The 26,790-nt window shown below is 37.4% G+C and overlaps 2 protein-coding genes across 15 annotated transcripts in view; one reads left to right on the top strand and one right to left on the bottom strand.

Moving 5' to 3' along the window:
- Positions 1 to 5,044, bottom strand: part of LOC6037549 (RING finger protein 44) — a 44,502-nt gene extending 39,458 nt beyond the window's left edge. For 9 of the 12 annotated variants that reach the window (XM_038261563.1, XM_038261572.1, XM_038261571.1 and 6 more), the window contains exon 1: positions 4,984 to 5,044. The gene's annotated coding sequence lies outside the window, so the exon portion shown is untranslated. Of the gene's footprint in view, positions 1 to 4,341; positions 4,684 to 4,983 lie in introns of those variants that run through there. The other 3 variants (XM_038261570.1, XM_038261568.1, XM_038261566.1) reach the window with 3 other exon arrangements.
- Positions 5,045 to 5,487: 443 nt separating this feature from the next.
- LOC119769398 (putative protein TPRXL) lies at positions 5,488 to 13,852 on the top strand. 3 transcript variants are annotated; one of them, XM_038261588.1, is made up of 2 exons: positions 5,488 to 5,637; positions 7,271 to 13,852. In XM_038261588.1, exon 2 carries the CDS (start codon positions 7,371 to 7,373, stop codon positions 8,073 to 8,075), a length of 705 nt encoding a protein of 234 aa, XP_038117516.1. In that variant the 5' UTR covers positions 5,488 to 5,637; positions 7,271 to 7,370; the 3' UTR covers positions 8,076 to 13,852. The 3 variants fall into 3 exon arrangements, with proteins under 3 accessions (XP_038117516.1, XP_038117515.1, XP_038117514.1); XM_038261587.1 differs by having other exon boundaries at positions 6,391 to 13,852; XM_038261586.1 differs by having other exon boundaries at positions 5,488 to 6,046; positions 6,391 to 13,852.
- Positions 13,853 to 26,790: the final 12,938 nt, after the last annotated feature.

The raw sequence follows: 26,790 nt of genomic DNA, 5'->3' as shown, positions 1-26,790 counted from the left end.
CCGGAGTCGGAGCCGGAGTCGGTGGAGTCGGGTCTTTTTGGGGACCTGGAGTCGGAGTCGGAGTCGGAGTCGTCAAAACTCGAATAACTGGAGTCGGAGTCGGAGCCGGAGTCAGCTAAATTTTATGAGCTGGAGTCGGGGTCAGAGTCGAAGCCGAAAATTTCTGATAACCCGGAGTCGGAGTCGGAGTCGGAGTCATCTTAAATGCAAACAAAAATCTTGTTGTTCAGTATTGCTATAAAACAGCTTAATTTACAAAACTTCTTATATTTTTAACTGTTTTTTCAAGTCGTATGTACTGAATTGCCACTTTTTTTAAAAGATTTATCCAATCAGATTGTGATTGGAAAACTCTTATTGTGTTATTTAAGTAAATGATAACCTGTTTATTCCCTCTTACCCAAGTATTTAGTGTTATAACTTTTTGTAGTCAGAAATATTTAATTGATTCTTGACTGCATCCCTTTCAATTCAAATTTGACCAAATTTAATCTAGTTCTCTCTGAAAAAAGTACACACACAGTCATCTTTTACCCTGATAGTGAATGTCTTGGAGATTTTAAGTAAATCATTTTAAAAAAAATTAAAAATAATAACTGCTGTTTTTGGAAATCGGCAAAAGTCACTGACAGTATAACTCTACCAACAAATATTCAATCGTTATAACAATCTATTTCTGAGAAATCAACATGTGCATTTTGTTTTAAACTAAGTACAAAAAAATCAAAGTGCTGCATTTAAAACAATTGAAACTGACAAAAATTATCAATACAGTTGCAACTTATTTTGAAATAATCATTGAATATGTTAAATATATCAATTATCTTAATGTTAACTATTTCTCTACTAAAATCTGAGAATGTTGATCCTTGACAATCTATTTTGATATCGTTGCAAAAAATCGTTGAACAAATCTCAAGATTTCAGTACCAAAAAGTACGAAAAATGAAAATATTATTCAACCGGTAATAATTTTCTCATATTGTATTTCCCACGCCAATATTTCGCAAGGTGATTATCATTGCAAATAAATGAACCTAAAAAAAGTTTTTTGGAAGGATTGCTTAAAGGTTTTTTTTTAAATTACCTATATTTTGAAGGAGGCACACGATCATTCATAAAGCTTCGTTTTAGGTGAAGATTTAAGAAGTATTGCGCGCCTCCTCCTATGTATATTGATAATTTTAAAATTAAAATAAATCAATAATTCCCAGGCAAAATATTTTCTAGGTCACGGATATTTAAAAAGAACCCCTTAATTATCTTTTCCACGAAGACATTTTTTAGATACCTTGATTTGCGATCATAATCTTTAAATAGTAGTTTATGCAACAAGTTGCAAAAAGAGGATTTTTTCAGCACGAGTCGTACATTTATCCAACGAGGTTCACCGAGTTGGATAAATACGAAGAGTGCTGAAAAAATCAAGTTTTGCAACGAGTTCCATAAAACATTTTTTGCAATTCCAAAAAACACACACTGAGTGAAATTTTAAGTCAAATTTTCATGTATTTTGTCAATAAATCGTTTAAATCAAAAAAAATGTTGAAAAGTGTTACTTTTCGAAACAAGTGCTGAAAAGTTCAACTTTTCAGCACCGATTTGAGTGCTGAAAAGTAGAACTTTTAAGCATTTATTTTGAAAAGTGTTGCTATTCGATTCTGTTATTTTTGGTATAGAAAAGTAGGCTATTTCGTCGTTCAAGAATGACAGGAAAAGGAAGTAGTTTCACGACAGAATTGCAAAAACTATTTTTCCGTTGATTCTTCCTTGAAAAAACACACCAATTAGAGAGTATTTAAATAATCCTATTTATCAATGTTTTCAAGATAATAGTTAACAAACTTTGAAACAATTCAAAATATGCGGAGTCGAAGCCAACAATTTGTAGAAAGCTGGAGTCGGAGTCAGAGTTGGAGTCGGCTAGAGTTGGTAGGCCGGAGTTGGAGTCGGAGTCGGAGTCGGTTGGGACTGAAAGCCGGAGCCGGAGTCGGAGTCGGTTGGGACTGAAAGCCGGAGCCGGAGTCGGAGTTGGAGTCGTCTAATCTCAGAAAGCCGGAGTCGGAGTCGGAGTCGGAGTCGCTTGAAATATGACCCGACTCCGCAGCCCTGTGGCCAAGATCCGCGAAGCTTTTCGGGTCCCAAAAGAATATGACGTCAGTTCACACCCCATTTTGTGCAGCTTTACTCATTTTAAAAAATCTCATCGTTTTATCCGTTTTTTGACCAAATCGAAGATTGCCACATCACCAAGCTAAATTTAAAATTTGAGCTCATTCTGACCATGACGGGTCAATCTTTGATGTCAGGGGGTACCCCGAGAAGGTCCGGATTTGGATCACCCTCATACACACTTTAGATATCGTTCTTCCCTCTCGACTAATTTAAACGTTTTACCCAGCAACGGACCCAAGTGCAAGTAAAACATCGCTTTTTATGTTTTTGTTGATCAATAGCTGCACAAGCGTTACAATTTGGTCAATGGTTCACATTTTAATAATAAAAAAACATTGTTCAACATGGTTGTGTAACACAAATGCCAAATCTTGCAACGGATTACGAATAGTTCGTTTTGAAGTTTATTCTGACTTAAACGAAACATGCTTGTAGAACTCGAAAAGCAAAATGACATTTGCCGACATGATGTTTCACTTCAGTTTGCTAAACATGATAACATAGTACATTTGACCTTTGTCTTGGGCTGGGATTTCGCGTAAACAAGTTATTTATGTGTAATTAGCGTTCTAACAAGAACATGTTGACGAAACAAGCACAGATAGTTCTATAAACAAGAAACAGCTTGAGTTCAAAAGAAGTTTTGGCAAACTGTTAGTGAACTTGGTAAAACCTAGATGAACGCAGACATCTTATTGATGTTTAAACCTGATCATACAATATAATCTCTCGTGGAAAGGAGATATTTGGAGAGATCTTGGGCTCGAAACTTGCCCTGAGGATTTTCATCAAAAAGGAAAAACTGTAAATGCAGCACCGGTAACCAGCAGCAGCAGGGTAGTAGCAAGCGATGTTGATTAGCACTCAAACATGATTGGAAAAAAGTGATCTCCAAAAGCATAATAAAACTGATTAATTTTTTGGTTGATATTTGTTTTATTCATGGTTAAGGGGTCATCCATAAATGACGAATCCCTGTTAAACTAAAAAATCACAAAACTAGTAGTTAATGTATCGTAAAGTGACATTACTCACATATAAATTATTAAACAAAAAATATTTTTAGCGCACCCCTGGTACGTATTTAATGAAAAGCCATTCTTGTCTGCCACGATATGTTCATGAACAGTTCTCAAAAGTTTACGCAACTCACTTCTGAATCTTAAAGGCAGGATGATGTTACTCGTTCACCTAACCCGGTTCAGAATCTTATAGTCAAGAGTTCTTATGACATGTTTAACAAACGATCGCTATGCAAGTATGACTTGCACTTACAAAACTAATTTAAACCACGCACACTTCTAACAGATGAAGAGATGTTCTACAACACTAAAACGTGCGCCTTTTCCAGCGTTCAAGAGTTTTCAGGGACGTTGGGAAAACATAGTAAATGAGTTCAACAACCAGTTTGAAATCCCTTTTGGCGAACAAAGTGTGTTACTTGGGAAGTTATCGGGCAAAATTTCTTATGAACATTTAAGACAGATTTAATGAAACTTTGACATGCTTTATAACAACGCGTGATAAATCTATAAACATTCCTGTCATAGTTTTAAAACAACGTTAAGAAAATTTTCAGTAATTACGAGATTCCATCATTTTTTCGCCATGTTCAACTCATGGGTTTTTAGGATTGCCATTAGTATATGGGAAAACGTAATTAAAAACAGAAAAAGATTGAATTGTATAGTTCTACTAAATAAACTTTGATTGACCTTTCGAAAACTGCTCGATATTTCTTCATGAAAGAGCAAAATGCCACTTCATGAATGAATAAATAACCAATCTTTAAATCTAGAGTTTTTTCAAGGTGCGAAAAACTTTTTTGATTCTTAACTCTAGAAATGTAAAGTAGATCAAACCCCATACAAGTACGTAAATGTAAAGTAGATCAAATGTCGAGAAATCCACCGAAGGTGGACCACGGTCAGTCAAACTTGTCCGTTCCGATCGACCATTTTACTTACACGGCCCCGAGCAGAACGAACCTTGTGGAAACACCAACACTCAACAAAGAAATACGACGAGAAAAGATGAAGAAAAAAAGTTGTATGGACACCATGGCTGGCTGGGCGGTGGACAATAAATTTCAAGCAACTTACTCGTTTTCTCTACACGATTCTCCCTCTGCGATTCGGCGGGTTAAGGGTTTCCTAGTCAACTTACTCTTTTTTTGGCTTGATTTGTTTTGTTCGTTACTATTTGTTTGTCTTCCTCAAGTTGTTCGAATGAGTGCGTTGTTTTCATGCAGGATTATATTTTTCGCGTTTTTCCTTTTTCACATGCTTTAATTTTGGTAACTTTCATTGATATAGTTGACAATTTAAATACAGCAAATAGGGGATTCTATGCTCATTTACGTCGTGATTAAATTTTAACAAACACACACACACACACTCACAAGCATAATTTCTTCGTCATCAAAATGATTACGCTACATAACCATACAGCAGAACAACTAAACGCTTTTCCTACATATACATGTATACATATTTTGAGGCGTGTGAGACTTTGCTCGCCTATGTACATTGAGAAACACAATATATTGATCCACTGCTGGGCAAAACTTGTAGGTGCGGATCACTTTTCCACAGCACAGCCCAGTAATTCCTCGAGTGAATCAACCTTCCTCTATTCTTTTTTTTCGAAACGACTTTTCCACTAGATGCAACGGTTTTCCACAAATTTTCCTCAGCCCAATCGACGGCCCAACACTTGACGCACGTTTTGCGATAGGGTTTGCCCGTTTCCGACGGGAAAAATAGCCATTTTTTGGAGAAAATTTGCGTGACTACGAACGACCATTACCTCTCTTTGTGTTTTCTGCGAACTGAATGAATGACAGATGTAATTTTCATTTTCATCAATGCGCCGAAAGCTCACCACAGCCCCATTGAGGGAAGGGATAGCGGGAGCTTTTCGCCCCGCCGTACGCCCTCTTGCGTGGTTTGTAACGCCCCGTTGGTCTAGTGAGCCGTTACATTTCAATTGGCCGTTGTTTTGAGTGGTTTTTGGTTCGTTTAGATCAACGACATAAATCAATGAATGTAAAAGATAAATTAATTTATGAAAAACGTACCAGGTACAATAAAACAAAACTTCTTAGTCATAAATTGTCTGAATAACAAAAAAAACCCAAAATAATTATTTCTACCAAAAAGTGCCACCTAGCGGGCAAACAAACTCACCACGTCGATCAGGCAACACTAGCAAACACCAATGGTAGAGGAAAACCCCCCCACCCCGAATGACACGAAATTTTCCTGCTAAACCGAGCTGACCTAGCCCGACCCTCTGCCAGTTGCAAGAAGAGAGTCAATGTGAACGGATCGCAGAACCGACCCGAGCGAGAGACGAGAGAGAGAGAGCGAGCGAAGTGTGATCGCTAGAGGTCTCGGCACACACACACATACAAACAGAACCCGTTTTGAGTAAAGTGCGCAAGGATTGGGAAAATAGTCAGTGAGTTTCGTTTTGGAAAAGTTACAAAAAGTGTGAAATTTGTCGGCGTGCTGAAAATTGGGAAATATTTTTCGAAAGTTTGTTGGTTGGAAGCTCGGTTTTGCGCGTCCAAGGGAGAGAGACAGAGCAGCAGCCCCCCTTTCTAAATCTTAGTGTAGTTTTTATCATCCCGACTAACGTGGAGCGAAAACAGTCGTAATTCTAGTAATCCTGATTGTGTTGAAATTGTATGTGATTACAACAAGCAGATAAAATCATCTAATATCCACGTAATTTGATGTTCAAATTGAGGCAATTTTGCAATCAAAAGCCAGAGTGTGAACGTCCAAAGTGTGCTAGGAAAAAGTTGGCAAACACTGGTCAGAACTTGTAGACACAGTGCGTGTGGTCTTGTTCGCAGTTTTCCGAGGTAATTTGACGATTTTTCACGCTTTCCAACGGTATTTTTTCGATTTTCCAACCAAAAAAAATATCAAGGTGCAGCAGAGCTACATGTTTGAAGAAAAATCGCTCAGTAACTGGGACGCCATCTTGTTTCTTTTACGTCACCAAATGTATAAACCTGGGGCTTTTGGTGTGAAACTACGCAGATGGCAACGTTCGAACGTTGGTGTGGTGGATTACCCCCTCCGACGAGGAGCAAAACATGTCTGCTCTCACGCACACTACCCCGACCCAACGTCACGTACACCCCACAAACTGGTTCCATCCAGCTTATTCTTCTTTTTTCTCTCTTCCCCTTCCTCTGTGTAGAGTGCGACATCGGCCCCCATCACCAATACACACACACCACGCGGCGTGTTGTTTCGAAAGTGTTTCCTACAGATTTTGCATCACGTAAAGTACGTACTGTGGAAACAGTGTGGAACGAAGCCTACTTTGGTACACTGAACGCACACAGTCAAGCTCAAGAGTCACGTTGCTGTAAGTGTGAACGACGACTGCGACGACCGCGACAGAGAACAAAGAAGCGAGCTCTTTTGCGTCGAACAGTCAAGGCACACTGTGTGTTGACGAGCTACTGCGGCAGGAGCAACGCTTCGCCAGGAAGACAAAAAGGGGAGAAGAATATTTGCTAGTTCCGTGTAATATTTCTGTGATAGAAGCGATCCCGCGGGTTCCAGCGAGAAACCGTGGAAGGAAGCCTCTGGAAAGTATTTGTGACGAAGAATATCGAATATCCCTCCCCCGGAAGTGCGAATTTGGCTCTGCGCGAAGCAAGGTAGCCGGAAGCGGAGGTCAAGCAGCAGACGAAGACGGCGAGCGAGACACGGTTATTGATGAAATCTGCAAGTGTTTGCTGGAAGACGCAAAAAGAAAGTGTAGCATTTCAAGGCGAACAAAGAGTACGACGAGAAGGAGGAGTAGTAGTTGTGGAACGTATACCTATATCATCAGTGAAGCAAAGGTGAAAGAGGAAAACAAATCACAAAGATTCGTGTATCTGCACTCGATTATGTTGTGTATCCTGCATTTTCTTTTAGTACCGAGATATTTTTATAATAAAATAATATCAAAAGAAGAAAAATTTCACTAAAAGAAGAAGAAGAATCATAAACTGAAGCAGTATAATTGATGATACAAAGTAAATATAGTTTATATTTAACAAATTAATAATAAAGTGTGATAATAGTTTTAAAACGTAACCGTAAACAATTGACTGATACACCAGAGTGAGTGTGCGTGCTAGCTGAGGAAGAAACGAAGAAGAAAAAGGTGGAAACGAGTCCAAGATGACCAACTCGCACAACCGGAGTGGCAAAAACGGCGGCAGCAATGCCGAACGGTATTTCAACAATCACAGTCCACAGCAGGTAAGCGGTGGGGGTGGTGGTGGTAAGCGAAACAACGCTGCCAATGGGAACCGGGGTCAAAAGTCGCCCAGCGCGACCTACTTCCGGAGCATCTCCTCGTCGAGTGCGATCCCGATAGTACAATCGTCGACGTCGCCCGTTAGCAGTAAGGGTGGAAGCTACTACAGCACCAGCACGCCAAACGGCGGAGGACGGAATCATAGCTTTAATCTCAGTACCAGCTATCAGCGTACGAGTCCCGGTGGTGGTTTCAACGCTATGTTGGCCGGATCGCCACCTAACTTTTCCCACTTTGCTGGTAGCAAGTGTTACGACGCACCGGCGCCCACCGCTTTACCCAAACCTCCAGTCCACTGGACATCGTCCGCAGCATCATCATCATCGTCATCGTCAACCACGCAAGTATCAGCCCCCAACAACACTTCGAAGACATCCATCAGCAAGCCAACACCGACCGTCAAGAATGCCAGTAGCAAGGGATCGTCATCGTCCAGGTCCAAAGCGGCCACCGCCGCCAAATCGGTGGTGAAACCGGCCATGTCCTGTGCCGTAGCCGCGGCCAAGGCTAACCGACACGTGGATTTCGCGCACAACCTGAAGATGATCCTCAACGTGCAAGCCTAACCAGGACGCGTACTGTAAACGATACTATAGGCCAAACCGTCGTTGTTGTTGGCTGGTGACTGTACGCTGCCAAGATCGCTGCTCATCCAAACCGAGGCAGATTAATCTGCGCCACCCCCGTCTCCATCAGAACTCCCAGAACTTTGTATACAAAACTTAACCCTTCATAACCAGTAACCAAACCTACAAAAGAAAACATTTTTATCGCAAACGATCGAAGGCAGCCTGCGTCACGACGAAGACGACTCAAGTGAGTTGAAACATGTGTACTAAAAACAACAACCATTTTGATGATTGTCGATTCTAGTTGTGTAAAACTATTTTTTTTAATATTTTATTTTTAAATATCAAAACGTGACACTTATGGGGTCATTTGATCGGCCATTGCAAATGATTATATCCTAAATTCAATTATTTCTGTAAGCCTCATTTTCTGGCTTCTCTGCAGGGTGGTCTGAGCACGTGACCTAATATTCCACAACTGCAATTCAAAGTATTCATCGAACAATGTCCATCCTCTTACGACAGTCAAAATTCCAAACAAAGTTTTATGCTTGGGTTTGAAAGCGACCAATAAATCAGCTGCAGACTTCGGTGCATTCTTAGATCCTTTTTTCGCCAGCCAACTTTGTCAGTGCGATGTCATATCGATATCCGACCGACAACCCACGATTGTGATGATCGTTTCCGTTTGTGTGAACTAGATTGTAGACGGGACTGAACGTCAAAAGGGTGGTTTATTGGCCGTTTTAAAAACCACAAAAAATGCTAGTTTCTGTTCGTGCCGTTCCCCCTGCAGAGAAATCACAATATTAGGCACGTAAAATTGTTACTTTTGCATTGTACATGTGTAGTCATTTTTCATTGTTTTCAATTTTATATTTGTGCACACGCACTCGTGAGTGCGGGTGTGTGTGCTTTAAATACGCGAAACACCTCCCCGAGTATAAAACAAATGTTCGAGGTGCTTTCGTGTTTCCTTAAAGAGGCGATGAATAAACAATTTAAATACAGTTAGAACGTACGAAAAAAAGTGAACTCAAAGACCAAAAACGCGCTTTTAACACACACACACGCCAGTATCGACACCAGTTGGCAGTGTGCAAACCCGTGCGCAATTGGTGTTTAAATTTTAAAATAAAAGTATATTTTCTTCAAACTCTTTCACTCTTCTTGTCAACAATGGTGATAATTATTGAAAATTTCAAAGCTGTCTGCCCGACAAATGTCGCTGATGGAGGGCACTGAAATTTAGCCAATTATCGCACGTACTTCATTCCAAACACCACCCCAGTTCAACAACATTGTAAACTTTTCGCAAACTAAGCTGAAAACCGTCAATTGCGCATCGGTTTGTGGCTTCCAATCGATACAGACAGGGCAAACACGTGTATGCATGTGTGTAGCCGTGTGTGTGTGTGTGTTTGTACACGGTGCGCCATTTGCCGTCGTTTAAAAGCACACACATACACAAACACAGACGTGTAGGAACTCGAGAGAAAGAAAGGAAAACAAATACAGTACAAAATCGAACTATTAAATGTATGTTTTACAACTAATAACCAGCAAAGCAAATCAAACACACTCTGGACGGAATCCAAGATGATACAGAAAACAAAACTTGCAGAAACATAAAAGCACACATTACAATGTGACAGAGAAAGAAAGGGAGATTGAGTAGAAGAGTTGGATTGGAGACGATTAGTAAAATACAGGATAACGTTGAGTGTTATAGAGAAAAAGAGCGAGAGAGGAAGCGAAGAAGAATGTTTGTGTGTGACAATATATTAAAACAAAAACAAAACGAGAATCGAAAGACTTATCACTAACTGATAAAAACGCATGAAAACAAAAACCAACTTGGAAACAAACAACAAACACACACACATTGATTGTGAAAGCATATGATGAAGGGTGCTGAAAGTTAGTTCGTATGTTGGACATGTGGACAAGCTTTCTCGTTTACTCGTCAGCTGGTCGGAAAGCTGGAGACTCCGAAAACAAAAAAGAAGACACATTTTTGCAGGAGAGATAGTTTGCCGGCAAGATCACACAAAATTGCGACATGGGCCATCTCTCAGGGGGGCGGAGTTTGAAACAGAACTTTGCCACAAAAGATTTCCTTTTTTTATTTCTTAGTTGATCCTAAGTTATTTAATTCGTGGTGTTTGTGCATGCACAAGTGCATTTGTGGATTTTATTTCTTTTCTTTTTTCCTGCTTGGTTCCGAAATTTTTGGAGACGTTAATCTCTTGTATATAGCACAGTTTTAAACCTTTAATGAAAAAACGGTAAAAGGGAGTGTGCCTTCTAGTAATTTTTACAAAATGGAGAGTAGACGAAACCCTACATCAGCGCAGATAAATAAGACAACAACAACATCATAACTCCGCCCTGCTAAACTTGTATGAGAAGAAAAAGAAGAAAAAGTATTTTTCACCGCTGACCAGCGGGAAGCGAACCTGGTACGTCTGGATCGCTTCGCGACGGCTGGCGGACAGATGATTTTCATTTCTTTACTTTCCTTTCACCTATACCTTCAAGCTCGTGCGTAAACGCATGTATCAATAGGAATTGAATCAAAATTTCAGCGCAAAATCAATATTTTAGCCCAGTGCAATATCTAAGATTCGAAAATAAAATTTATGGAAAAAATTGTCTCACAAAACACGAATTACAAATACGTTTGTAGCTCGGAAAGTTCTTTTTCGTTTTAGACCAAGCTAAAATTTCAAAACAGATATGTAATATTTATATTGCACACACACACATAAACATACGAAAAATGAGTCAACATTTGCAATCTAGATTTTATGTTTATCTTTAAATTCGTATTTTCAATCAGATGTTTTACCTATCCCGCTGCAAATATACGTTTGATCTCATGTTCCTCTCCTTAATATTTTTGTTTTTAAAAAAAGTTCAAGTATATCATTAACGATTTGTAGTTCACCTCCCAGCGCCAGTGTGTGAACCCGGTTATCGATTTCTGAAGGAAAAACGAAAACATCGCTTTCGTTTCCCAGGGTCGTAACGGTCCTGCGCAGTGCGCGCTGGTTCAAAATTATTCAAAATATTTTTGTTTTGTTCCTCTCAGTTTTTTTTTTCGACACACACAGACTATCAAAATTTGTACGAAATTTCCATAAAAGATGGATAAACTAAATGAATCACACACATTGTATGTATAGAAGCTAAGCAAAACAAAACAGATCACCCATAAATACAGCAATTATTGAAAACATGAACATTTACCAAACTTTGAACACTCAAACTCTCTACAAGATAGCCACGTACACGCTTGTTCGTAAAAAAAGACAAGCTCTATTTTCCCCCCAATTCACCACAAACCAAACCGCGTAAATTCATAAAAAAATACCAAACCGAAAAGCTGCAGTAGATCGCAAGCAAAACGCGTTGCATATTGTTTTACTCTAGAATATTATATTGTTGAGTGTTCTTTCGTTGACAAAAACAATAACACAGTACCGATGATACAAAGTTTCGTGAATTTTGTGTTTCTTATCTCAAGTCGAACGAATCGCGAAAATTTGGCACAGAAACTACGGCTTCGTTATTCAGACGGGTTTGGCGTAAAAAAAAACCTTTTTAGTTACGCTTTACAAACAACTCTAGCTCTAAATACAAAAAAAAAACTTTCTACCTATATATCTTGGGAGCAGCCGAAAAAAGACGCTTGTCCAGCAAGTGAAAAAAAGGCGCTCAAAACCCAAACGGTTCTGTGGTCCTATCCTGCTTTCTCCTGTACCTTCTGCTTTGAAACTCGAAACTCCGAGCGGAAACGAGAACGAACATCTGGCCCTGTTTTCTACCTGCCAAAAGGTTGGGTTAGTCCCAATAGAAATTTATGGTTTCCTGTCTGTTGGGAAAATTTGTACCTGAAGTGAACCTGTTCTCAGCGAACGCACTTGTGAGTGTTTGCTTTTTTAAAGAAAAAATATTAAACTCTTCAAATTATAGCGAAGAACTCGTGCACCTTGACAAGTTCTAAGATAACTTTGGATAACTTTGGTATAACCTTGGATGTAAACAAAAAGATCACCCGCTTACTACGATAAATGTTTACATTGAATCTGAGCTAGTTGAGATGCGTGTTTACATCCAAGGTTACACCCTACTGAAAGTTGACAGCTGAGTTCCTTTCACCATAGCATTGATAGCCTTGGTGCGTCACAAAGACTGCAAGGCCAACAACGCTAAGGTGGGTGCACAAGCCTTCGCGTTTTCTACCCTAAAATACGTTCTCGTTCGTACCCCTACATCGAGCTTCCCCTCTATTTACTTTTTTTAGTTTTACCCTAGCAATAATTAAGCAACTAAAGGAAAAAAAATAACACAAAAAAAACTAAAACCGTCTGCCAGTCTGGATAATGAACGCCTTGCCGACCCTCCGTTTCGAAAACGCGTTTTGAAAGTTGTGTTGTTGTACAATATTGGTTGCTTCGCGATGCCATTAGTAGAGCGCCGAGAAATCGAACTGAACTGCTTGATTGATCACAAACAATAAAGTCACACACAGACACACACACACACCAGGTTGGCGAAACAAACATTCGATTCGACGCGATAAGAGGCAAACGAAAAAAGAAAGAAGAAACATTAATCTGCGATATAAGTAATTAAAAGAAACAGCTGATACTGCTAAATATTATTATTTTTTTTTTATTTTGGAGAAAATAAAATGCAAAACACATAACGTATAAGTGGTTGGAGATCTATGTGTGTAAAATAATAGCAGACAAAGCTAAGCATATTGAGGAAAGAGAGAAGAAGAAGGCATCATAAATGGAGGAGTAAGGCAAGAAGCAGCACTTTTAGTAGCATGAGGAAAGTCATGTAAACTCACACGCACATACGAGAAATCGCATTTCAATTATTTTTTTTCTGTATATTACAGAGAAATTGTAGACAGGTCTGTTGATGAAAATATTCCCATTCACACAGAAAATTAACTAAGAGGCATGTAATAAACAAAAATGTATGCTGCGCGTGAGTACTGCTTTGCTTTTAAAGAGAGGACCGGAAATGGTCAAGTAAATCCACAAAACCAACATCAACAGAGAGAAGAGAAATGAGATTGTAATAATAACCGATGGAAGGTGGAAGAAACCTTTAGATTCTTAAGCGTAATAAATATTAGAATTTAAACTATAGAGATGAGACAAAAAAGGTAGAAATGTTCGTAATTGTTCTGTGATCCCTATTCATTTAATGGTACTGCTTTTTTCGAGAGGCATCAAGCTAGTAATGAGATGGAATTTTCTAAATTGTTGGATGGATTCACGAAAACAGAGGCAAAATCAACGTATCTGGTAAAAAGCAGTGACTATTAAAAAAGTGCTCCGCGGGGCTTTCGAGTCCTGCGGACGCTGCAACGATAAATCTGTACTAGATTTTTGTAACGAACAAGTAAGTAAATTTGAACCAATTCCTTATAACAAAAAAACAAAACAAAGAAACAAACAATTCGCCATGTACTGTATCAACAATCATAAATTACTGTAGTCACGAAATATCTCACAGCTTTCCAGACAAAAAAGGTTCTATATAAAATTGAAGAGATACAAAACGATTCAAAATTGTTCATGCTTGTAAGAAACGTTACATAAAAAAAATAATGTAATTCAGGAAATTGTTTTCGACTTTTAAGGAAAAAATTGTAACATCAGATGAGAAAAAAAAAATCAGTTTAGTTATCTTTTGTTGAAATTGTAACAATACAACTATTGTGATTCATTGAAATTTTATGCAAAAAAGATCACGAGTGGAAAAAAATTCAGTCCATTCGTCAAAAAAGATCAAAGTAGAGAAAAAAAATCTATTCTACTTTGCAAAAAAATACGAAAAAATAAAACAAAACAAAACCAGCACCCCCTCCTCCCTTCCACGTAAAGACCACCAAAAGCAATACAACCCCAACGAACTAGACTTCCCCAAAACTCCTGAACAACCCCTCCCCCCAACATCCCATCCCTTATTCCCTACCCCACTTCCCAAATTTTCCTAGGGTCCCGCGGAAGCCCCCCACTCCAGCCCTTAAAATTGACGACTCCCCCCCGCGGGGCCCGACCAAATGAGTTGAAAAGAGTTATGGTTCAAAAAAATTCAAAACAAAAAATTCAAATCACCGCCCGTGGACGCAAAGGGATGGGCAGTGGAGCTCGTCGCCTAGCTGAGTTTGTTTGGAGCAAATAAAGTACGGTTATTGGTTGTGTTTTACTTGGGCTGGGAATTTCACCACTCACGCGTAATAAAAGTGATGACTAATATCTGCTTTAGTTTGGATTGCATCATGTTGAACGATGGAGCGTCAATGATCGCTTCTGAAGATAACGTTGTTAGTCGAACATAAAGTCTAGACTCGATTATCCGAAGTTTCGATTATCTGAAGTTCGATTATTCGATGGTTTGTATGGAACTTTGGCTAATCGAATCACGAACAAAAAAAATGTATCTTTTTTTTTTCATTTCTTATTTTTAACATAAAACTTGAGTTCTGTGACCCCATTTATGTCAAATTTGAATAGTTGAATATTTCGTTAGCGCCATATGGCATTTTGGATTTAGAAAAATTCTAAATCATGTCAATGAAGCTCGACAGTCAAAAATAAGACCGCGAAAAAAAAAATTCTCGTGATTCGATTATCCGAAGTGATTTTTTTTTCGTATAATCGAGTCTGGACTGTATTGTATCCAATCATACTTTGAGTTTGAAAGAAATAGTCCCTGTTGGAATTCAAAAAGTCCCTGTTTGAAATAAATAGCCCCTGTTTAAATAACAATTCGTATTTGATGCTTAAATGGATATGATAACTAGTAGCTTGAACCAATCAAGAAGTCAAGAAAGGAACTAGAGCCAATTTTTGGAAAATATTTTGTTCCAAATAAATGATGACGTTGACATTTTAATAAAAAGTTTCACGCTTTGTGCCACCTCTTAATAATCCATAAACTTAATTTCAAAATTATCTTTAAAAAATGTGCCGTTCGTCTCCAGCAAAATGAACTGGAAACTCTTTTCAGTGGAGAAGCATGGTACTATAAGTTCGATTTATATACCGATATCCAATTTTTTTAAACATATCTCTGAATCTTGTTAATGGATTTCCCACTTTTTTGGATATGTTAGATGATAGATGATATTTTAAGCTATGAGCTCTTTGGTCCTGAGACCTTCACATAAAAAAAAATCATTTGATCTGTAAATTGTTTTTAAAATATCTTAGAATTTTTCATTAAAGGAAAGGACGCTTAGGGGGCCTTTTTCAAATATCCATGACTTATAAAATATTTTACCTAGAATTTTTTATTTATTTCATTTTTATTACTTTCCTCATATTTCAAAAGTGAGTTATTTCCTGAAAAATTGAAAAAAAAAGATCGTATAGTTGTGAATGATCGTGCGTCTCCATCAAAATATTGGAAAAACTCAACTCAACTGGGGAATCCCAGTTAAAATATTTTCTGGTCACGGATCTTCCGGTCCTTTGCAACAAACTTGATTGGCCAAGCAGTCAGTTAATGACTTGACTGCTTGCAAAACATCATATAATTTCAAGCAAATTCTAAAACCAATCTAATTTTTTAACCTGTTTGGACAGTGAGTAAAATTAATCAATGCACCACAACCATTAAATTGCTTTAAAACATGTGACTCTGTGACCAACTTTGAACGACATTGATCGTCTTGAGCAAGTCTAACTGTTTTCAGCTCTTGAACAAAATAGTAAAGCCTTTTTTTGCAAGAAAAACTAACTTCTGTGAACAAATTCATAACACAAAAAGCTGTTTGAAATTATACGATAAATCAACATCATTCCACAATTAAACTTCATTTTTTGCATATTTAATCTTCTAATAACGTCATGATTCGAATTCCCGGACGCTTCGAAGCCCAGACACCTCATCATGTTTTATCAATTATTTGAATAAAAGTTTGCAAAATAATTGTCATTTGACGAATTCTTACATCAACATTCATTTCAAATTGGTTTGGACGCTGATTGACTACAGTAAACAATAAAATAAAAATATGCCAACATTTTTTTTCGATTTTGAGAACAATGTTGTCAGTGTTGAAAGCATTTACAACGAAATCGAAAAAAAAGTGGACGATTTTAAAAACATTTCAATGTTGTTGAATTCAACAAAACAAAATTAGGCGTCATCCATAAAGTACGTACGCTCTTAGGGGGGGAGGGGGAGTTACCGAAGGTGTGACAAGATGTGACGGAGGGGGAGGGGGTTTGCGGGATTGTGACGTCACGCTAGTTTTTTTATGATTGCATAATATTAATTTGCAATGTACCCAATTAAATTAAATCCTCTTTTCTAAAATTATTTGCTTACCATTATTTAGAAGCACCGTCATCATGACATTGGGCCTGGGGGTGAGATTGGGTCATACAAATTTCTGCATTTTTGTATGACCCAAACTCACCCCCAGACCCAATGTCACCCCTGATGACGGTATCACATTATAATTTATTATATAGTCAAATTTTTTTCAGCTGGAACTTCAATATTTTGCAAATTCTTGCTTGATAAAAATAAATGCCTTTGAAAGCAAGGTGTTCATAAGAAAACTGCTATAAATGGTTTGAACTTATTAGATACAAAGCTGTGAAAAACAGTTTTCAAGATTTTTAATACTCGAATGTTATACCAGGTCTTCTAATTTTTAAAAGATACAAACTGTATATCGCAATGTTTATTCTAAAAAATGAATAATTAGAATAATTTAACTTATTTTTTTCATATTAAAATTGCTTAAAATACCAAAATTATGAGAAATTAAAAATATAAAAAATCCCATCGAAAACAAGGAGCAGGGGGGTCTAGCAAAATGTGACGTACTTTTTGAGGGGGGTTCAACCTTGTGTGACAAAGTGTGACATAGGGGGAGGGGGTTAATTTTGGCCGATTTTTGCGTGACATACTTTATGGATGACGCCTTACCGGATTTGCTTACAGGATTTCTATCCGTGTAGGTAATTTATATTTTTTCCCAGGGAATATTTTCAGGAAAAAATACGAATTAAGTAAAAATCTCAGCTATAATGGCACACAGAAAAAAATGTGAATTTACTCGACACGGAAAAAATTGATGACATGTAAATTCAGTTGATGTAAACTTGAGCTTCGTTGTAAACGGTTGAATCACACGTTAAATCATGTTTTTTACGTATAATTTGATTCAAATTTAAATCAAATTGCATTTGAATTTAAATGGTTAATGACGTGCAAAAGTGTTACATCATTAATGATATAACATTATGAAATATTTTTATGTAAGCGATTGTCCACGCTCTATGAAAAAAAGATTTTTTTGTATGGACAGTTGTCCACGAAGGAGGGGGGAGGGGGTTGATATTCCCAAAAAAGTGTCCACGTGGTTTATGGATGGTCCCTTGGATTCGAAAGGGTCAAATCATATTGGAGAACTACAGTCAGAGTTGAAAATTTATATATTTTCGAATTAATCGGGCTTACCTTAAAAATAGTTAAAGTAAGCAGAGACAATTGCTGGGGCAAGGGTATGAGCGCGTAAACAAAAAAAAAAAGAAACCCTTAGAAAAAACTTACAAAACAATGAATTAATTCAAGAAGATTTAAGCTGTGATAATTTCGATTCAATTTCAAGTGCTAGGTTGATTAAAATATAACATTAAACTGTTTTATGTACCTAAACAGTTTGTTGACTACTTTTCCAGCGTGCGGATCAGAATGAGCAGCCATTAAAAAAAGTCATTCCGTTTAATAAATCGTTCAGTGCTTGAAAACGACTAATCATTTTAATAAAGGTAATCTTTCTCTTTCTCATTTTAGAAAATGCGGTAAAATTGTTGAACAGTTCTCTTTTTACATTAAAGCATCCAAATTGCTAGTGTTTGAAATAACCCATTTGAATGAAATAATATAAATTGTCATTATTTTGTTTTACCACATAAAGGGTGGCTCCTCTTCCCCCAAGTCAATTATATTTAACATTTCCGCTACCAAGCCCCTGAAAATGTTCATTTATAGATTCAATAAATTATTTTTTTAATATGGGCATTCTGTAAAACGTTCCAAATATAAGAGATGATTATAACTTTTATAAAGCTTACTGCTGAGTTTATACAAACATTTTTTTTGTGTTTTTAAAACCACCTTAAGTCAAAACTCCAGATTCTAGAAACTTAAAATAAGCATAATTTGTCAATCAATTCAATTGTTTGTACATATCAATGCATCTCTTCACGTCAATTAATTTTTACATTAGGAATGAGTAAGTTTTTAGTTAGCTCACTCAAAAGTGAATCATTCTGCCCCTTGGCTAATTCTGAATTTAAAATAGAACGTATATTTCAGTAGTTCGCTGACTAAATCCATTTCATTGCTTACTTTTGTTCGTTTGACCACTTTCTTGTTTGTTTTTGCTGCCTGTTCTGAGATAGTTCTGGAAACTTCGTTTCAACCAGGCAGATGCTTCAACAGGGGAAAACAACTACCTACTTTGGCACACCAGCTCACGTGAGCGAGCGCGAGCTACCTGATAAAAACTCACGCTCCAGCTGGAGCGAGCGCGCCTTCCGTGAGCGCTCGCTCATTCGCAACCCTGTCTTCATCCACCTGAGCAATTCTCTACGAAATCGATCTTTTTTCTTAAATTTTAATTTTTGTATTTTTCAATCCGACTGAATTTTGCCTTCCTCACTGAGGTAAGGCTATAATCCTGCTCTAAAAATGAACTTTGAATCAAAACGTCGTAGACCCACCTTCATGTATACATATCGACTCAGAATCGAAAACTGAACAAATGTCTGTGTGTATGTGTGTGTGTATGTGTGTGTGTATGTATGTATGTGACCAACAAACTAGCTCATGTTTCTCGGCACTGGCTGAACCGATTTGACCCGAACCTGTTGCATTCGACTTGGTTTAGGGTCCCATAGATCGAGTTTTATACAGATTGAAGTTTTGATAAGTAGTTCAAAAGTTATGTATAAAAATGTGTTTTCACATATATCCGGATCTCACTTAAATGTATGTAAACTATGTCCGGGTCCATCATCCAACCTATCGTTGGTTAGGTTATCACAAGACCTTTCCAACGAGCCTAAAACATTGAAGATCTGGCTACTCTGTCTCGAGATATGGCCACTTAAGTGATATTGATTTACTTTTTGGAAGCCGGATCTCACTTAAATGTATGTAAACTATGTCCGGGTCCACCATCCGACCCATCATTGGTTAAGTTATCAAAAAACCTTTCCAACGAGTCCAAAACATTAAAGATCTGGCAACCCTGTCTCGAGATATGGCCACTTAAGTGACATTTATGTACTTTTTGGAAACCGGATCTCACTTAAATGTATGTAAACTATGTCCGGATCCACCATCCCACCCTTCGTTGGTTAGGTTATCAGAAAACCTTTCCAACGAGTTCAAACATTGAAGATCTGGCAACCCTGTCTCGAGATATAGCTACTTAAGTGACATTTATGTACTTTTTGGAAACCGGATCTCACTTAAATGTATGTAAACTAAGTCCGGGTCCACCATCCGACCCATCGTTGGTTATGTTTTCAAAAGACCTTTCCAAAGAGTTCAAAACATTAGAGATCTGGCAACCCTGTCTCGAGATATGGCCACTTAAGTGACATTTATGTACTTTTTTGAAGCTGAATCTCATCTAAATGTATGTAAACCATGTCCGGATCCACCATCCCACCCTTCGTTGGTTAGGTTATCAGAAAACCTTTCCAACGAGTTCAAACATTGAAGATCTGGCAACCCTGTCTCGAGATATAGCTACTTAAGTGACATTTATGTACTTTTTGGAAACCGGATCTCACTTAAATGTATGTAAACTAAGTCCGGGTCCACCATCCGACCCATCGTTGGTTAAGTTATCAAAAAAACTTTCCAACGAGTCCAAAACATTAAAGATCTGGCAACCCTGTCTCGAGATATGGCCACTTAAGTGACATTTATGTACTTTTTGGAAACCGGATCTCACTTAAATGTATGTAAACTATGTCCGGGTCCATCACCCGACCCATCGTTGGTTATATTTTCAAAAGACCTTTTCAACGAGTCCAAAACATTAAAGATCTGGCAACCCTGTCTCGAGATATGGCCACTTAAGTGACATTTATGTACTTTTTGGAAACCGGATCTCACTTAAATGTATGTAAACTATGTCCGGGTCCATCACCCGACCCATCGTTGGTTATATTTTCAAAAGACCTTTCCAACGAGTCCAAAACATTGAAGATCTGGCTACCCTGTCTCGAGATATGGCCACTTAAGTGATATTGATGTACTTTTTGGAAGCCGGATCTCACTTAAATGTATGTAAACTAAGTCCGGGTCCACCATCCGACCCATCGTTGGTTATGTTTTCAAAAGACCTTTCCAACGAGTCCAAAACATTGAAGATCTGGCAACCCTGTCTCGAGATATGGCCACTTAAGTGACATTTATGTACTTTTTTGAAGCTGAATCTCATCTAAATGTATGTAAACCATGTCCGGATCCACCATCCCACCCTTCGTTGGTTAGGTTATCAGAAAACCTTTCCAACGAGTTCAAACATTGAAGATCTGGCAACCCTGTCTCGAGATATAGCTACTTAAGTGACATTTATGTACTTTTTGGAAACCGGATCTCACTTAAATGTATGTAAACTAAGTCCGGGTCCACCATCCGACCCATCGTTGGTTATGTTTTCAAAAGACCTTTCCAAAGAGTTCAAAACATTGGAGATCTGGCAACCCTGTCTTGAGATATGTACACTTAAGTGATATTGATGTACTTTTTAACTCCGGATCTAAAAAAGAGATGAAATTTTTGTATCTGAAAGAGATGAAATGTCATATCAGCCATTGTTGGTATTAAGTGAGGAAGGCTCCAACCACATAGGTGGATTAAGTTAGTTTTTTTTGTGCCTTCGATATGCCCAAAGAAGCCATTTTGCATCATTAGTTTGTCCATATAATTTTCCATACAAAAAATTCAAAAATCTGTATCTTTTGAAGGATTTTTTTGATCGATTTGGTGTCTTCGGCAAAGTTGTAGGTATGGATATGGACTACACTGAAAAAAATGATATACGGTAAAAAACATTTTTGGTGTTTTTTATTTAACTTTTTGTCACTAAAACTTAATTTGCAAAAAACCACTATTTTTATTTTTTTTTTAATTTTTTTGATATGATTTAGAGGACAGCAAATGCCAACTTCTCAGAAATTTCCAGGTTGTGCAAAAAAATTTTGAGCGAGTTATACATTTTTGATTTTTTCAAAAAATCGGAAAATTGGTCGCAAAAGTTTTTTAACTTTATTTTTCGATGTTTTTCATTTTTTAAAATTAGTGCACATGTTTGCCCACCTTTGAAAAAAATATTTTTAAAAAGCTGAGAAAATTCTCTATATTTTGCACTTCTGAATTTTGTTGATACGACCCGTAGTTGCTGAGATATTGCCATGCAAAGGTTTAAAAACAGGAAAATTGATGTTTTCTAAGTCCCACCCAAGCAACACACCATTTTCTAATGTCGATATCTCAGCAACTAATGGTCCGAATGTTAAAACATGAAACAGTCGTGAAATTTTCCGATCTTTTCGAAACAAATATTTTCAAAAAAATTAAACCAAGACTAAAATTTTAAAAGGGCATATTATTGAATGTTCGGCTCTTTTGAAATGTTAGTCTTGGTTTAAAAATTTTGAAAATATTTTTTTCGAAAAGATCGGAAAATTTCACGAATGTTTCATGGTTTAACATTGAAAATCGGACCATTAGTTGCTGAGATATCGACATTAGAAAATGGTGTATATAGATAGCAAAAATATAGAGAATTTTCTCAGCTTTTCAAAAATATTTTTTTCAAAGGTGAGCAAACATGTGCACTAATTTAAAAAAATGAAAAACTTCGACTATTTTCAAAAAAGTCACCTAAAAATGGATTTAACTTGAAAACGGTGCACTTTATCAAAATTTCACTAAGGTACTTTTTGATTACAAATTTGATTTTACATCGAAAAATGAAGTTGAAAAACTTTGCGGAAGACACCAGATCGATCGAAAAATTTCTTCAAAAGATACAGATTTTCTAATTTTCATGCATTATTTTTGTATGGCCAGCTGCCAAATTTGTATGGAAAATTATATGGACAAACTAATGATGCAAAATGGCTTCTTTGGGCATACCGAAGACACCAAAAAAGTTTCAGCCGGATTAAAAAATACAAAAATTTAAATTTAAGGAAAAAGACCGATTTCGTAGAGAATCAGCTCAGAAGTCAATTATAAACCTGAAAACCATGTGACATAATCAGCCCGGGAGCATGTTGACAGCTCCCATACAAACTGAGTGTAGGGTCTGATCCCTTCGAGTGTGATACCCCTTGGCACATGAGGTGTGTCAGTGGTAGTCGTGGGAGAGAAGAGCGACAGTGGGCGGGAGAGTAGGAACAAGAGACTGACAGTCATGGAGGAACGGGGAGTGAAAGTGCACGTTGCGCGGAGTGGTTCGAGAGGTACCGGAATCAGGTTCAGAAGGATCCGCAGAGGAATCGGCGACGGACTGTAGGTCAGGGGTGGTCGGGAGGATGACTGGCAGCCAACAAGCTGCGTTCGTTACGCCGGGACCTTACAATCTGGCGACGAGGATGAAGCGCAGGTAACAGTGATTTTTTTTTGTGTGATGGAATATAGGGCTAAGCAGGCGATTGTTTGAAGATGTTTTTTTTTGTTTTCAAATGAGTGTGAGTGCACTCAGAAAAGGAGAGGGAGAGATACTGTGAGGAGTTTCGACCGTTTGATCGTCGTTTGAGAAAGGTCAAACAAAACATGGGTGCGTTTAGTGATCCAAAATAAAACGATAAGTCAAATAATGTTGACGTAGGACTTCGGTCGTATGACGTAGGATAAGTTTGAAATGTAGTAAATGAATTTATTTGATGTTAAGTTCCAAACGGTTTTGACAAAGAATTTCAACAATATGACGCAAGACAAGTTTAAAATTTATAATTTGATTTGAAGGATGATTCATCAACTTTCGAGTAAAAAAAAAATGTTACGAAGGATAATAAGACAAGTTGCGTATCTACATCATTGAGTTGTATTCTTCAATACTACAAAACGAATTTAAATTGTGTAAAGTTGAGCTGATTGGAGGACCTACAATTAACTTAAATCATTTTTTAGTTGATGCTTCGAGAACTACTTTTGTGTATTAAAAAAACCTAATATACCTTAACATATTTCAGATTCCAACAGATCCCAAGTAGCACTCATAACTTGTCGACTGTTGATTAATAGTTAGACAATTGTTTTTGATAAACATACGAGAAAAAATCTGAACATAACTTAAATAACAGTTTGTTTCACTGCTTGTATAACTGACTTATGTAACTATCGTGTTTTGTGCCACAAAAGTGTTAAAACACAGTCAACTTCACTATTTTCCAACAAAACACAACATAGGAAAAATTCTCACCTATTTGGAGGGTTCCATCCAATTTGCTGATTTACACTGTTTAAACAACTTATTATGGAACACTTTCGATAAAAACTTGCTTGCTCACTTCCGTTTGAGGTATTTATCACTTGATTTCAGTCGAAAACGCTTTTTATGAGCTGTAATTAAACGTCAAAATCCTGAAATGCCATGATGCTGTTCCCTCATCTGCATTGTTTTCCTCGAAAACAGTTTGTTGAATAAGACTAATATTTCACTGTTTGTTTCACTGCTTATCTAACATTGTCATGTGACGGCATCTTCTGAAAAATGGGCGTGGCCAACCATTCTATAAATAACCTTAGGTTTTCTCGCTTTGTTACACAAATGTTATCGGAGAATAGGTTTTATAACTGATATTCAACAAACATATTCAACTTGACAATGCGTGTTGTTAGGTGGTGTAAATTTGTACGTGAGGTATTTAGAGTTTCAATAATGTTTATTTATCGAAGATTGCAATAATTTTGATTGTTGACCGATTATTTATAAAAATATCGCCGGTAAAAGCTACAAAAAATATCAGCTTACGGAATTCATGATAGAGAAAACAACAAATTAAAATCACACCAATTTTCAATGTTACTCCGTGGTACGGTAATCGAAATGACAGTTGAAACGGTTTGTTATAACAAAGTTACATAATGGAGTTATAACAACTGACTTGAAACAAACTTATATAACTTTATTTCCAATGACAGCCTTTTCTGGAGCTAAGTTGTATAGCTCACTGCAGTATAACAAAGCTGACAGCAGCCTTCTTATTGACGTTTAAGCCAGCTTGTTTACTATGAAGCCTCGTGGAGAGATGTGGAAGCGCGCCTGGACCTGCCGTGGAAATAACAACAAGTCGTCGAAGTCATCGGATCGAATCTTGGGAAAGACGAAGTTCATCAAAAAAATGAAAATCTAAAAGTTCGCCTTGAAGAGGGTTTCACAAGAATCACAGTTAGAGAGCGCGAAAATATTATTTTATTTTTTTTTTCATACAATTTCATTTTTTTTTTCTAATTAAATCGGGCAGCGTACCAAAATAGTCAGACATACTATTCATATTGGCTTCGTCTTTGATTGAAATTCTGATAAGAACTGTTTGTTTACATGTAAGTTGGGTAACGGTTAGACAACTGTTTTCAATCTATCTTTCCTTTTCAGCGTGCGCTTTGATTTGACAGCACAGCCGTTAACCACGCCCCCTTTTTTCGTTGAATCGCTTGTTAGCTAGCACAGTGTTGTCAAATACATTTGTACAACTTACTCTGATAACTTGCATCTTATTATGGCAAGTTATACAACAGAAAAAAGTGCGCTTTTTCCAATGCACAAGAGTTGTAGAACAAGTTGTGGTAACGAGGCCGTTCGGTTATACAACCAGTTGGGAAATACGTTTATCTGACAAAGTGTGTTGCTTGGGATGTCAATGCAAGAAGTAAACAAGGGGTTGTTTTCAGGTGAAATGTCCCTGTTGTTACAGGTGTGAACGAGAGGTTGTTCACGGGTAAAATGTCCCTGTTGTTACAGGTGGTGGACAAAAGGTTGTTCACGGGTGAAATGTCCCTGTATAATTTACGGGTGGTGAACAAGAAGTTGTTCACGGGTGAAATGTCCCTGTATAATTTACGGGTGGTGAACAAGAGGATGTTCACGGGTAAAATGTTCCTGTATAATGTACGGGTGGTGAACAAGAAGTTGTTCACGGGTGAAATGTCCCTGTATAATTTACGGGTGGTGAACAAGAAGTTGTTCATGGGTGAAATGTCCCTGTATAATTTACGGGTGGTGAACAAGAGGTTGTTCACGGGTGTTGAATGAAATGAATGTTCATTGGATAAGTGATCAGTTGTCTAGCTGTTCATGATTGAAACTGAAGTTATCCCTGTTACTGTAGGATGTGTTCAAATGGATTGTGCAAAGGTTAAAAGATCAGCTGTCTAGCTATTCACCAATGGAAATGGTGTTGTCCCTATAAATATTATAGGTGGTGAACAAAATGTTGTTCACGGGTTAAGCGTTCAGTTTTCAAGAGGATCACGAGTGGAATAGCACTGTCCCTATAATTATTATAGGTGGTGAACAAAAGTTGTTCACGGGTTGAGTGTTCAGTTGTCGAGCTGTTCACAAATGGAAATAGTACTGTCCCTATAATTATTATAGGTGGTGAACAAAAGTTGTTCACGGGTTGAGTGTTCAGTTGTCAAGCTGTTCACAAATGGAAATAGTACTGTCCCTATAATTATTATAGGTGGTGAACAAAAGTTGTTCACGGGTTAAGTGTTCAGTTGTCAAGCTGTTCACAAATGGAAATAGTACTGTCCCTATAATTATTATAGGTGGTGAACAAAATATTGTTCACGGGTTAAGTATTCAGCTGTCCGGCTGTTCACGAATGGAAATAAAGTTGTCCCTATAATTATTATAGGTGGTGAACAAAATGTTGTTCACGGGTCTAGTGTTCAGTTGTCTAGCTGATCACGATTGTAAGTAATGCTGTCCCTATGATTACTATAGGTGGTGAACAAAATGTTGTTCACGGGTTAAGTGTTCAGCAGTCCGGCTGTTCACGAATGGAAGTAGAGTAGTCCCTATAATTACTATAGGTGGTGAACAAAATATTGTTCACGGGTTAAGTGTTCAGTTGTCCAGCTGTTCACGAATGGAATAAAGTAGTCCCTATAATTACTATAGGTGGCGAACAAAATGTTGTTCACGGGTCTAGTGTTCAGTTGTAAAGCTGTTTACTAATGAAAATAGTGTTGTCCCTATAATTATTATAGGTGGTGAACAAAATGTTGTTCACGGGTTGAGTGTTCAGTTGGAAAGCTGTTTACTAATGAAAATAGTGTTGTCCCTATAATTATTATAGGTGGTGAATAAAATGTTGTTCACGGGTTTTGTATGTTATTCACGAATGGAGATGTCCGTACTGAGGAGGTTCAGTTTTCTAACTGTCAAATAGTTCTAAAAGAATTGTTTTTATATGTGTTATAAATAATGAACAAAGGTGTGAATAATGGGTGTTTCAGGAGTTGTTGAAGCCATTCAGGAATTGAAGTCAATCACAATAAGTCAACCGTTTGAAATTGTCATGGATATTAATATATATAGTTGATAATCAGAGAGTATAACTTGTTATTGTAGTTTTATCAGTATTAAGACCATGTGCCGGGAATTTGGAAGGGGAAA

This window comes from Culex quinquefasciatus, chromosome 3, assembly GCF_015732765.1.
Source record: "Culex quinquefasciatus strain JHB chromosome 3, VPISU_Cqui_1.0_pri_paternal, whole genome shotgun sequence".
In the NCBI taxonomy this organism is placed as follows: Eukaryota; Metazoa; Arthropoda; class Insecta; order Diptera; family Culicidae; genus Culex; species Culex quinquefasciatus.
The sequence above is the reverse complement of the archived record's forward strand: the minus strand, read 5'-3'. Positions and strand labels throughout refer to the sequence as shown.

Bases quoted from the DNA above. Each gene is read 5' to 3' on its own strand.
- LOC119769398 (XM_038261588.1), top strand. From the start codon at position 7,371: ATGACCAACTCGCACAACCGGAGTGGCAAAAACGGCGGCAGCAATGCC.